Below are 14283 nucleotides of genomic sequence, written 5' to 3'. Positions count from 1 at the left end.
TTGCAACACTTATGAATAAAATAACTTATTCTGACTTTTGGAAAGTTTGTGAGTTGTGCATCCGGACAATTGGTACAACAGAGTCCTTAAAGCTTTTCTCCCTCTCTCTTTTCTTTGCTCCCTCAGGACATAAATCTAAATGAACCTGACAGCCAGTGTTAGAGAAGACAGGGAATGCCAAGTCCTGGCTTGTTCCTACACACTCTTTGCCTTGGCAGGAATCCTTTTGGATAATCGAGCTTCAGTGGTCTTCAGCAGAACCCAGTGTACTGTGTCACGTTGCAGCTCTTATTAGGAACAGCACGGCTGCCTGCTGTATGTTAACTGACAGCCAGGGTGGAGTCTGTTTAGCTGAGCCTTAAGGACCAAGCTATTTCTGGTAACATACCATTGAAGTGCAACTGTAATGCGATAATATTAGTATATGTATAGATTAATCTATTATCAATATTTACACTGATCTGATATTGAAAGAGCGAATACCACTCCACTGATGTCATGACGCCTCCTAATGCAATTTAGCTGATTCAGTTTACAGCAAAATATCAAAGAGATTAACAGTTAGATCATATTTACGTTCTTGTGTTTTGTGCCTGTTTTCAGCTCATTCTCTTTGATTCTGATTTTATGTGTGTAACTGTAAGTTTCCTATCATTCATGCACATTTGTTCCATGTCCTTTTTGAGCTTTTGTCACCTCATCCAAGTAGTCTGCGTAGTTGATTTCTGACAACCCTGCTTCAGAGAAGTCCAGGAGGTTCTGCTTCCCCTCTGCCTCTAACAGGATTATTCCCCTCAGGTCGATCTTAACACTGTCCAGCTGACCCACCACGTCCTTCGTGAGCTGGAAACACACACCAAAAGGTACAGCATTAGGTTCAATAAGGCCTGGAGGTAAAACGTAATAGCTTGATTGTTGATCCCAATATTAAAGGTTGTTTTATCACTATTAGGCACTGATGGCTGCATTTCTCTCTGTATGCCTGTTAGAAGTGCTTAGTTATTGATCACAGTTCAAGCCTGTGTATAGCAGAAACAGGGAATTACTGTAAATATACAGAAATGTGGTTAACTTAATGAAGGGCCAACAGAAATGCAAAACAAATGTTGGCACTAAAGTGACCGAAGTCTTAAAAATGTGGTTTGGATGGAAGTCCAACTGTCCCACTAGAATAGTATTTCTTTATGCTGTTGGTTCTTGGAAATTCTTTCTTTCTAATGTAAATGCAAGTTGCTGTTAATGCTTTTCTGAAGAACCCAGAACCCTTTTCTTTAGTACTTTTCTTAATGGATTTTATGTCTAACGCAAAGCATTTTGCATTGCCCTGAAGACGAAAGGTACTTTACAAATACACTTTCCTTAAATGAACATATTTTCATGCAAAACCTCACCAACTAGTTCTAAGACCAAGAGTAGTACTTTTACTGGCCAGACATGAATAGAAGCAAGATCTCTACAGTGACTACAAATATTCAATTACTGCAAAGAACTGGAATATTGTTCATTACGATTTATTTTTTCTTCTGTTCTGAAAACCAAAACCAGGGAGAAACAGCCTTGGTTTATAAATATGATTTTCAAAAAGGATGTCTTGAATAGTAATATGCAATTTCACCACCAAAACCGACGCTTTATTGTGGAGACATAAAGAGGAAACAACAAAAATGTTGGCAGGAAAGTTGTTTGTCCCAAGACGACATGGTACTGACACTGTATGTGAGTGGATTGGATTTCCCCGAAGACTAAAAACTGTCCAGCATATTAAGCTTTTCTACTGAGTATACATGAGGTCCTGCTTTTCAAACAGTCTTTCAAAGGGATTGTTTTCAAAGAAATGCAGTAAGTGTTTTAAACATATTACTATATACTCTATTAAACTGCTGGTCCCCGGGACACGTCTGCCCCCCCTCCATCCGGCCAATGACCTAATGTAAAAAATACAATATAATCCACTTTACATAGAATGACAAGCCTAGTTTAAGGTGTAAGTAAATTATTCATAATTAAAAATATTTGCATACATACAAGGGCTGCCAGATGTCTGTCAAGAAATAAAGTACAAACTTATTTCATTTGCTAGTTCAGTTAAAGGTTTAAATACCTAATTCAAGAGTTGGGAGGAAAGTTCTGCACTTAACTGTTAAAAACGTGTTAAATAAAAATGTATACAAACAGCTGGGTGCATTTTCATATCATTGTTAACAATGTAAATAAAATAAACCACTACATTGCTCTTCCTTACAGTACTTGTGCTCCTGCTATCAGCTGTGATGCTTGAGGATGATTTAGCAACAACAACAACTAAATCTAAATCTAAATAAGCTTTTTCTTAAGCGATGAATCTGGAAACTGAGCTCATTATGAGTAAATAACATCCCACTGAAATTAATATTATGATATTGGCATCATTTACAGATGTACAGGTGAGTGTCTTCATTTAATAAGCCAACAGACAAAAATCAGTTGCTAAAATGATCAAGTTGTTAGCAGTAGCCTGGTTTAGATGATTATACAGTAGTTAGCTAAATTAGCTAGCAGCTAGCTACTGCAGAAGATTAACACAAAACTATTGGATTGCACAACAGGACTGTCGTTAGAGAACTAACACACACAGAATCATACTTACCGCACATCACGGTGGTTCTGAGCCATCATATAAACACAGTCCGGCTTATTAATGATCTAATGTACCGTCACGGTTTAATAATGTCATCATTGTTGCTAATTCCTGGTTACTTGTGCGCCAAAAGCCAGATATAATACCTGCAACGAATCTAATTGGATAATCAAAACCAATGGCCTCGCTCTGCTGACGGGTTCAACCAATCAGCTGTAAGCACTACGTCAGAGCGCGCTCATCGGTTGTGGTGAGTGAATCATGATTAACGGTGTTTACGTCGTTAATATAATGTGAGATTACCTCTGAAGAAGTGCAGGTGACGGTGGAACAACATACAAACATGTATACAGACATATAAACATGTTTATGTGTCTGTGGTTCAAGCTAGCTAGCTCCAACATGTCCGCCGTTAGCTGTGTAGCGGCTGTTCGTGTTGCCGTGGAGACAACGCAGCGAGCGTTTGCACGTTCAGTTGGATTTTTACGCAAGCCGGAAGTGACGACAACACATCAGGTGAATGCGGAACGTGTCGTCTGGAGCAGCTCAGGTGCAGTTTGGTGTAATATATCTAATATGACCTCGTAGGTGATGTTTCCAGTTGACAGTAGAGACAACTCTTAGAACGGATTCTGTCTGATGACTACAGCACAAAGAGCTGATGGATGTTTAAGCCCGTGGACATACTAACAGACGAGCTACTCTTCTTGTAAGTAGCATTAGATGACGTACAGTTTGTGTGTTCAGACAGTCTGTAGTGATGGAGCAGATACTGTGTGCACATGTCATAGTGCTGGTAAATCAAAGGCTTCCCTCAAACCCAAAAATAATAAGATGCTTAGTTGGCCTGAGATTTTATGAAATGTCTTGAAAAGTGACACTAAAGGACCATCATATATGAATTATGTCGATGTTATTCCATCGTTAGAATAAAAAGGCTTTACTCAGACTAAGAAGAAGGAGACAATTATTTACAACTTTACAAACAAGAGCTCCAACAAACAGTCTGTTTTACATGATGTTTCAAGAGGGCGTCATTCTGTACTGAAGCCTGTAAAAGTGATGCAGTAACTGACCTCTGATCTGTCCTGCTAACGTGCTGTCGGGCAGAGTGTCGTACTTTTGGGGAAACTTGAAACATTTGCAGGCATTAAATGAAGACAAATGACTGATGTGCAGAACCAGACAGGGCATGGGAGATATCAGCTGTTAGCTCATAGAGCCAAGACAATCTTGCCAACTGGCAGTCCAGTACTGAATGTGTTAGGCATGCAGGCAGAAGTGGCTGCGGGTCAGAAAGAAATATAAACATATATCTGTGTTGCCTCAGGCAGACTCTGAGGTCCTGTAAGGGCTCAGGCCGTCTGTCTGCACACACTTCTGCAGCCAAGGATGGAGATTTGTTGGCTCTCCATCACTGTTAGTCTTTAGGTCTCATATCCAATTTGCATCCTATATAAAGTTTAGCCTCAGTTTAAGACTGCAGTGCATTGGTGTGTTAAAATCAGCATGTACATTTATAGAAAACAGGGTTAAAGTCCCATACAAAGCTCCATTGTGCTAATTTTAATCACATTAATAACAACATTTGTTTGTGATCAGTTGTAGCACCACGTCCAATCGTAATCATTCATGTGTTTTAAACATAGACAGATAATCGATGCCAACTTTTTGACAAGCAAAACAAAAAGCAAGAAATCATGTCTCTACTTCTAACAATGGGTAAAGGAATAAGTCAAATACAGTTTCCAAAATGCTTCTATTGCGATTTGAGTTTACTGACCACTGTAGTGTTCAGGTAGGAGGAGATGTTGAAGACTTTGTCCAGACGCATGGCCGAGTAGATGCCTTTGTTCTCTTTGCAAGTGCTAAAGAAAGTCACACATACAAACAGATACACACAGGTATAACACACACACACACACACACACACACACACACACACACACACACACACACACACACACACAGAGAGAGAGAGGAAATGTCAACTTTAAAAGTTTCAGAGTGAAAATATTTGCTGCCACCATGTGAAGTTGACTGGAAGTACATGATGCACTGATAGAAAAAGAAAATTGGTGGTATGTTTGCCAACATGTCAAAGATATATGTTCCATGATAACAGTTGGGCAGCCACATGCCACACAGACTTACATAATGTACACAGTATTAGCACTGCTTGCTTTTTAATGGGCCAAGACTTGTTAAAGCAACATTGCTGTATTTGGAAATATAATGAGTGCAGGCCTGTCATCCCAGTAACTGAGGGTACGCAGCTTCTCAGTGGGGAGAGATGATGAAAGATGATGTAATCACAGAGAAACAGGCTGAAGAAAAGCAGCACACATAGCCTAGAAAAATGATGCTAATTAGCTTCTCAGGGTTAATAGCATCTCTCTCTCTCATTTGCATCTTCATCATTTGAAATAAAATATTCAGTTGGATGACTGATGCCTGACCCAACCAAGCAAACACTAAAGCAAAACGTCAAAAACTGCACCAGCCTTTAACTCTTCAGCCTGTAACTGAATAAATGGCTTGTCTTGCTGCGAAATCCATCCAACCAAATGTAAATACAAAATGCACAGGAGACAGATGTGGAGTGGGCTGTGAGGAGAATAATCATCACTAAAGCATTGCTTCTCAAAGGTGGCAGACAAAACACTGTCATCTGAATACATAAACATGAGTTTGCCTTGCCTGTACAAGCTCTCTGCTGTCAGCTCCAGGTCGGAGTCGTTGTACATGTAGCCGGGGATGAAGTTCTTCCACTCCGGGTTGACCAGGTACGGGGTGTCCACAACCTGGCAAATCACAAAACCAGAAAGAGGACATATTATCGATTGTTCTCATAGGAAAACAAAAGTCGATCAGTGAATTAAATAAACCTGGCTCCAATTCTGCCGAGCAGAATGTAATTTAAGACCACGGTAATTCAATACCAGCCCACGGACTCGAACAGAGCAGCAGGCTTTTTCCTGTGGGAAGCAATACTTGCCCTTCATCTCCCTCCTGAAGGTTTATCTGTGTAAGAGCAAACTGAGGTGCTGTCAGACGCATGTTCACTAAATGATCCCATAAGTGTCTACATGTCGATATATTCCATGTAATACTCTGTTGCTCTGCACTCAAACAGCAAGTAAGAAGAATTTCAGTTCATTATAAAATTATGATTATTTAAATAATTTTCTACATTATGACTTAACATATAGCTGCAAGACTCTGACATATAAACAACAACATGCTGCCCACACCTGGGAGCAGCTGCTGTTCTGCTGACCCTGACCAAGAGACACTGACCTGATGCAGTTAACTTTGATTGTCTGACAGATATGCTCAGTGGTTTATATATCTGAACACTGTAGACTGAAGCCCATACAGTCCAAGGTCCTCTTTTTATATATAATCCAAAAAACATGTTCTACCTAGGTGTAATCTTTAGGGGAATCCGATCACTGTATAATTTGTGGGTGGACTCGTGACTTGCCTTGAATATTTCTGTGCTGTGGAAAGGTTCACAGATGAGTTTCTCCATGTTTCCTCCAACCAGAAAGATGATGGTCACCAATCCCATCAGCACCCAGGAGAAGATGAAGCTGAATCCAACGCCGCTGTGGTGAAGAACAGACAGGTACAGCCAAAGTATACATATATATCTGTTTATATACAATTACTGAAGGTGTAGCAGTATTGTAGCGGGTGGACTGGAGGTGGGCTTCATGTTGTGTAGGCAAAGAATAATGCGAAGTAGAGATTGTACTGGGGGAAGTGAAATACTAAAATGAGCAGTAGTTGTTACACTATGATTTTAACATGGATATTAATCAGTGTCTCACATTAACATAATACAAAAATATAATATAATACTGAATAATAATCAAGGATGGTCACAAATATTTCACTTAAACTTTTGAAAGAATACTTGATAAATAAACTTAAGTTTGTTGCCTATGAAGCCCCTAATGTTCCTATATGAAATACTTTTTTCTTCTTGTGTATTTTCCTGGTTTCATCACTGTCACACATGACACCGGTGACATGGATTTACTAGTAGTCATTACTGCCATACATATTTTAGCATATTAAAAATTCTTTACTGTGGCAAAACACAAAAAACACGCTATCAGGTACTTTACACCCTGACACCGACAGAGCCTGTACAGTGACTCACGCCATGAGCATCGTTCCTCCCGTGTTGGAGATGCAGCCTCGGGTTGTAGGTGAGGCGTGCTTGTCGTATCCCAGGGTGCCACACAGCAGGCCCAGGTAGTTGAAGGCCAGAACCAGGACCACCATGCAGCAAAGAGCAATACAGCCAATCCACCTATAAGCAGCAGGCAACACTAAACGGTGAGAGCTTCCACTGAATGTGGCCTGATAATAACACAGATAGGACTATAACATCCCCACCACAGCCTGAGAGTTCACCAGCGCGGAGCGAGAGAAAAATGTTACACAAAGCTATTAAAACAACTGATATATCATCTTGGGGTTTCCTCCTCTATTCAAACTGAATTAATGTAGAAGCAACATGAATATTTCATAAAGGCCAAAATATTAATTCAAGCTTGTACAACACACATTACTTATACAGTAGCTTGTAAAAAGCGTTTGAAGGCAGTGGCCACATTACGGGATTTACACTTTTCACAGTTTCTAGGTGTGTTTTTCTTTAAATTTATATCAGTTCAGTGTACCTGTAGAAGTCCATTTGGTCAATTTCAGGGTAGTGGTCCTCAATCTTGGCGTGTGCATGGCTAATGAAGATAGTGAAGTTGGACAGGCAGCTCTGCACAGGGAACACTTTGGAAAAGCTGCTGATGTTACTGCCGATGCCGTCCACCAAACCCTGAACAGCTGAGACACACACCGCTCAGTTAATCCAGTAGTCTCAGTACACGGCTTGTGGAAAGATGCACCAGGTCAGAACTCATGTTCACCCATGCACCCATGTTCAATATGTTGCTCAGTATCACTTCATATTATGCAATCAGAAACTACATTACATAGTTGAAAGATGCTGTATATATTATTATACATTTTTAACATTTTACTTCAGATTCAAACTTAAAATTCACCACATTTTGAAGGAAGAAAAGAGACATATGGAGAAAATCCTGTTGATTTATATAATCCATGCGTGTAGTCAGACACATAGCAGGAATGAATGATCGAAGTAAAACATGTCACTTACTCTCCACAACACTTCTGGTCTGTTCAATCACCATGTGTGGTGTGTCGTTCAGAGAGGAGTAGCCCTGTGAGAGGAAGACACGACGTTTTGGAACAAGTTCTAATTTGTTGTTTGAGGATGATTTTGAATTGGTTAATCAAAGGCAGACTGGCCTCTGACGGAATGTTGATAACACTGGAAAAAATGTTCGGCACATTAAATAACTCAGAGATAAAATCACGTTACAGACTGACAATTACAAGAATGTAAGAATATGTTCCAGACTCACCCTTTGGACGATTGCACTGAGGTCCGTTTTCAATACCTCGTTCACATTTTCCAGCTGAGGGTTCACTTTTGGTAGCTAAGATATAAGCGGACGAGAAAGAGTGACAAACATGTACAGTGATAAATGATCAGTTCTCATCTCTTGAGTCAGGTAGAATTGATCAATATTCAGTGACCTCATTAACATGCAGTAATGTTTAAAGGTCCTATTTGAGTCTCATTCTCAACTCTTCAGACACTTTGTTACTGTAGGCTGTCGGCCAACATCCCAAAGAACGTCCGTTTTAAGAACATCATGCAGTGAGTGAATGAAACAAATCATAATCGCGACACCGTTTAAGAGATTATTGGCATTTTTTAACCAATACCAAAAATATATTAGTTGACCAGTCTTAACGCTGAAATAAACCATGTTTCATTTGCTCAAACTTATTATTATGAACATTAGTGTCCATGCATGAATTCTGCACATGAGAATGTGTTGTTTTATACCCGTGTGAAGTTGGCGCTGATCTGCAGCTGAGACAGAGACTGGCGGATGTTTCGGCACAGCTGTGCAGTGGTGGCGTCTGACTCCTCGTCGTGACAGCCCGGGTCGTTGAGGGTGCGGTTGATACTGGTCCGAACCAGGCTCAGGTTGAAGTTGAGTTTCCCTGTTCCTTCCTTGAGGACCTCCAGACCCACACTGACGTTCTCCAGGGCCTCCTTGGTTTCTCGCATGGCTGAATTGAAAGAGAGCGTAGTTGAGATTGACAGTGACGTGGGTTGCTGTTGTGGTATGAGGGGAAAATCCAGAGGTGTAAGAAGAATGCACATGAAGTAAAGCAGTGTCCTAAAATCATTTTCACTGCAAACTATTGAAAAGCAATGGAAGCATTGTTTCCGCTGCGACCTAACTTTGTTCTTCTATAACTAATATGAGCAGAGCAGTTGTTGACGCAGTCGGACCGATTCAGCTATAATAAAATTAAAATAAATTCTCATTTGCTGTCTTACATATTTGAAGTCAAATTGAATTGTGAAATATGTGTTTTTCCCCCCATGAGCCCCAGACTGTGTCGCTCTGCTGCAAAATGACTCAAAGAATTATTAATATTTTAAATCTTTTATGAAATAGAAGAACAGAACAGTAAAATATATTTTTTTGTCAGTTATGAATCCAGCATTTCTGGGGTATTTTTTTTTTTTTACCGGTAACATGATTGAATAGTACCATCATGTATTGAACATTTAGCCATGAAAGTGACAAATTGGCACAGTGGGTATAATATCATGACACAACACCAGACTCCCACAGGACACACAGTTTGCACTCATTGTAAGGACCAGGTCTGAGCCGAGCACATTATACTGGATTTCACGTGTGTCGGCGGCGTGTTCAGATGCTGGTGTGAATCAGCAGCATCTGAAATTGGACCGTGTTGCTTCTTAACAAACAATAACCAGACAGGAATGCTATGAATAATGTGAATTTGTTAGTTTCTATTAAACGTTGTTGCTGTTAGTAACTATCTCTTTCCCCACCAATTGAATTAATCAGAAGACAGAAGCCAGAGTTCGTTAACAATCACACAGTAGCCTGAGGCGGACTCTGAAAACTAATCAGGATCACGAAAGCAGACACACTGGTGATTCTGAACATTGGAATAAAAGATACCAGCGTGTAGGAGAGGAACGTGGGAGGTGTGAAATATGTAGCTTTTCAAATTAGTTAGTTTTTTAATATAAAAATGATGAATCTTGGTCCTCGGACAGGTTTTACATCTGATGGACATGATATTATCTGCTTTAGTATCTGGTATGTACCAGAGACTGAGATGGACTGACTGCTCGGCTCAGCCCCGGCAGGAACACAACAGTACACAAACATTAACAACACAAAACTCTGTTCACAGTTATCAATGGTCACAAGCGTGTATATGCTATGTAGTCAGACATCTATATACAGCTGCTTGTTCTGATGCATAAAGTCAATGAAATAATGCTTTCATAGTTGATTTGGGTGGAATGCACTGTAACCTCCAGTAACAGTGTTAAAATAGACTTCACACAGACACAGATCACTTTCATATACTCACTTCACGCTGGGGGAACACAGTGAGAAGGGACATGTCCAACAGCCAGTGATGCAATTACCTTAAAACTGCACTACGCAGTGAAACAAGACTTCACTGATGTCAGTTTACGTATGGATTATGGATTATGGATTGTAAACTTCATCACAGAAAATGATCTGACGTTAGTGGTCACCAGAATCAGACTTTGTGTAGTGCAGTTTTAATATACAGTATTAATCAGTTGTTCAAGAACTTAACTCAGAAAGGTCCAAGTGCTCAAGAAGGATCACAAGGGAACAAATCAACGGGGCAACACTGGTGTCAAAGTTCACAGGGTCGGGGGTCAAAGGGTTGTGGGTCATTGACCAGTTATGGAATTACTGTTACCTTTGATGGCTCTCTCGATTTTCACTTTATAAAAAAGCATAAAATATAAAGATTCAAAAAAGATTCCGAACGGTTATTACAGGTGAAAGCTTTTATAAGACTCGCTGATGTTCAATACAAATATTAAACTTCAGTGAGGGAGAATCTGAGAATGAGATTATTATCCCTTGTCTTTTTTTTCAGTAATTTTATCCTTTTGCAAGTCAGGCAGGATACTATATGTAAAACATGATCATATCATAACTGAAGAGGAAATGAAAAATATGCAGATGTACCTCCAGCCATGTTGAGCACTCTGTCCAAGGCCGGCCGGACCTCCTTATCCAGCTGATCATGTATCCTTCCACCCAGTAATGGACCTATATCTGTAGAGAGCGCAGCATCAGATCAAAGTAAGAACACAGTAGTCCCTGTCTTTATTATACACCTTCAGTAGTCCCTGTCTTTATTATACACCTTCAGTAGTCTCTGTCTTTATTATACACCTTCAGTAGTCCCTGTCTTTATTATACACCTTCAGTAGTCTCTGTCTTTGTTATACACCTTCAGTAGTCTCTGTCTTTATTATACACCTTCAGTAGTCTCTGTCTTTGTTATACACCTTCAGTAGTCTCTGTCTTTATTATACACCTTCAGTAGTCTCTGTCTTTATTATACACCTTCAGTAGTCTCTGTCTTTGTTATACACCTTCAGTAGTCTCTGTCTTTATTATACACCTTCAGTAGTCTCTGTCTTTATTATACACCTTCAGTAGTCTCTGTCTTTGTTATACACCTTCAGTAGTCTCTGTCTTTATTATACACCTTCAGTAGTCTCTGTCTTTATTATACACCTTCAGTAGTCTCTGTCTTTGTTATACACCTTCAGTAGTCTCTGTCTTTGTTATACACCTCAGTAGTCTCTGTCTTTGTTATACACCTTCAGTAGTCTCTGTCTTTATTATACACCTTCAGTAGTCTCTGTCTTTATTATACACCTTCAGTAGTCTCTGTCTTTATTATACACCTTCAGTAGTCTCTGTCTTTGTTATACACCTTCAGTAGTCTCTGTCTTTATTATACACCTTCAGTAGTCTCTGTCTTTATTATACACCTTCAGTAGTCTCTGTCTTTATTATACACCTTCAGTAGTCTCTGTCTTTATTATACTCCTTCAGTAGTCCCTGTCTTTATTATACTCCTTCAGTAGTCCCTGTCTTTATTATACACCTTCAGTAGTCTCTGTCTTTATTATACACCTTCAGTAGTCTCTGTCTTTATTATACACCTTCAGTAGTCTCTGTCTTTATTATACACCTTCAGTAGTCCCTGTCTTTATTATACACCTTCAGTAGTCTCTGTCTTTATTATACACCTTCAGTAGTCCCTGTCTTTATTATACACCTTCAGTAGTCTCTGTCTTTATTATACACCTTCAGTAGTCTCTGTCTTTATTATACTCCTTCAGTAGTCCCTGTCTTTATTATACACCTTCAGTAGTCCCTGTCTTTATTATACACCTTCAGTAGTCCCTGTCTTTATTATACACCTTCAGTACTAAAGCAGGAGAAAAGTAGGATGAATACTCAGGGGATCCTCTGTAACAGTCACTGCTGGAGCTATCTAGACCTAGTTATGTCACAAATCTGTTGTGAAAACAAGTCAAAGAAAGTAGAGACAGTAAATTCAGATAATAAGCATGATACACGACCAAGAGAAAGAACTCACTGAATCGTTTCTATCCACTTAATTCACAATCAGAGGCACAGAGGAGGTCTACTTACTATCTAGGTCATAGATGACTTTGTTCTTGGCTGTGGCGTATTGGGATATTAGGTAATCAATTTGCTGCAAACAGGAAACACAAGAGATCAGAGCAGAGTCTTAGAAAGGGAAGCAGATGAACAGGATTTTATTAGTCTTGTCATAGACACCAACAAGCAGTCTGAAGTGTAGCACAGTTTCAGATTCATGATATTTTTCAGCATGACATGATATAAAAGCGAAAGACGCCTGAGCTCCTGAACTTTCACTGAATGAGAGTTTTAAAAAGCACATTTTCAGCTGTCGCGCACACAAAGACTGAAAAACTGATTCTCTTTCTATTTCCCACCTTGGAAGCATGACAACAATCACGCATTACCTGTAACAGCAGGTGTTACGTATCAGGGACTTCCACATTTTCTTTCATCTACTTGCTGTCCAGTTGATGGTTTAGTTTTAGGGCTGCAACTAATGATTATTTTTGTATGATCGATTAATCTCCCAGTTAATTTTCATGATTAATTAGTCTGTTAAATGTCATAATTGTGAAAAATGCTCATCACAGAGTAAAGTCTTCAAAGACTTTTCTGTTACTATCATAAATGAAAAAATATTAAAATTATTAAAGTTACCAAATTAGCTGTGGAGCTGTAGAATGTAATTTTCATTGTTAACCAAAATAACAGATAAATGAATACAGTTTGTACTGACAGCCTGTTTTCATGTCTCCATCTACTTGCTCCATAGAATAACTCTGTCTCACCATCGGCGTGTCATTGGCGAAGGTGTGCAGGTCCCTCATGTTGCTGTTGACCAGTCTGCGGATGTTCTTCACCTGAGAGCTCAGGTTCTGGTTGGCAGCATATGCACACAGCACTCCGATCCTGAACGGATGACAAACACAAACACCGTGACCTTTTCCATCTCCATGTGCCCCGAGTGACCCTGCTGCTCCCTCATCAGTCAGCACATTAACCCTGAGGTGTGTTTGGCAGAGTCAGGTGATGACATGTCATCAACAGTAGGGGTCAGTGTGCTCCACCACATGGACTTCTGAGTGCACCTGTAGAATGAGCTTCATTTCTCTGACAGCCAGCATTAAACAAAACCGTTCTTGTAATCACAGTAATGTGTGACTATCAAAACAAAATTACAATCATCTGTCTGTTGCTATTTAAATTGCTGATTGCATAAAAAATCACATTTACTCACTCAGGCATCTTTCTACTAGAGTGGAATACAGAGGGATGAAAGCTAACGAGGCTGGTTGCAGAATGTATTTTCTGCATTTTTTAAACAAGAGTTTAATTTCAAGAGGAGATCTTATTTTCTAAGTAATTTGGAAATCAACTAATTGCAGAAAATGCAGGTGTATCCATATTAAGCTCCGAGGCTCTATCTGTATAATCTGAGGTCCCCGGGTTGTAAACATATTCAAATTAAATGCGAAAACACAGAAGTGCATGAAGCAGACCATTAAAGTGAGTCTCTCGCACACTTCAAACAGACCTGAGTAGCTTGGTACAAGGCTTAATTAGCTCAAGCAACATCAAGGGAAAGACAGCCCATAATATTAAGCTGTTTCCATGACTCACTCTCATCCCAGATGAATTTTCAGTTCAGCACCTCACAGTAGTACTGTACATCTAAATGTGTGCATGTATGCATTTATTGCTGCGTGGATGTGTGCAAATGAGCGTCGTCGGGGTGCGTGGTGTGATTAATCAGTATGAAGGACTGAGAAACATCAAAACTCTGACAGTGTGGTTGTATAACACTGTGAATCTCATTTGTAGTGGAGTAAGCTGCTTTATGAATGATGTAAGATGACTCGCAGAGAGGAGTAACAAAAAGACTGAGTCAGAGGCCACTGGGAAGGTTTAGATCAATGGAGATGAATCAGGGTGCTGTGACTCAGTGTAATGAGGCAGGCAGGAGGTTCACTTCTGTGCTGCTCTGTAGGTACGCACAACAGCCTGTGTGTAAGTACGTGACTGCTGCACTTGCAAAAGTTATTC

General features: G+C 39.8%; 1 protein-coding gene across 1 annotated transcript in view; it reads right to left on the bottom strand.

Moving 5' to 3' along the window:
- The window catches only part of prom1a (prominin 1a), a 53731-nt gene that overhangs the window by 13776 nt on the left and 25672 nt on the right, over positions 1-14283 (bottom strand). Inside the window, exons 5-17 of the mRNA XM_030396188.1 lie at positions 13029-13149; positions 12286-12349; positions 10798-10887; positions 10523-10546; positions 8571-8800; positions 8080-8154; positions 7812-7875; positions 7315-7474; positions 6789-6941; positions 6105-6228; positions 5318-5421; positions 4401-4485; positions 697-843 (exon numbers count right to left, since the gene is read on the bottom strand). Coding sequence (XP_030252048.1) covers positions 697-843; positions 4401-4485; positions 5318-5421; positions 6105-6228; positions 6789-6941; positions 7315-7474; positions 7812-7875; positions 8080-8154; positions 8571-8800; positions 10523-10546; positions 10798-10887; positions 12286-12349; positions 13029-13149 — 1441 coding nt within the window. The remainder of the gene's footprint in view (positions 1-696; positions 844-4400; positions 4486-5317; positions 5422-6104; positions 6229-6788; positions 6942-7314; positions 7475-7811; positions 7876-8079; positions 8155-8570; positions 8801-10522; positions 10547-10797; positions 10888-12285; positions 12350-13028; positions 13150-14283) is intronic.

Source organism: Sparus aurata, chromosome 18 (assembly GCF_900880675.1).
Source record: "Sparus aurata chromosome 18, fSpaAur1.1, whole genome shotgun sequence".
Lineage (NCBI taxonomy): Eukaryota > Metazoa > Chordata > Actinopteri > Spariformes > Sparidae > Sparus > Sparus aurata.
The sequence above is the reverse complement of the archived record's forward strand: the minus strand, read 5'-3'. Positions and strand labels throughout refer to the sequence as shown.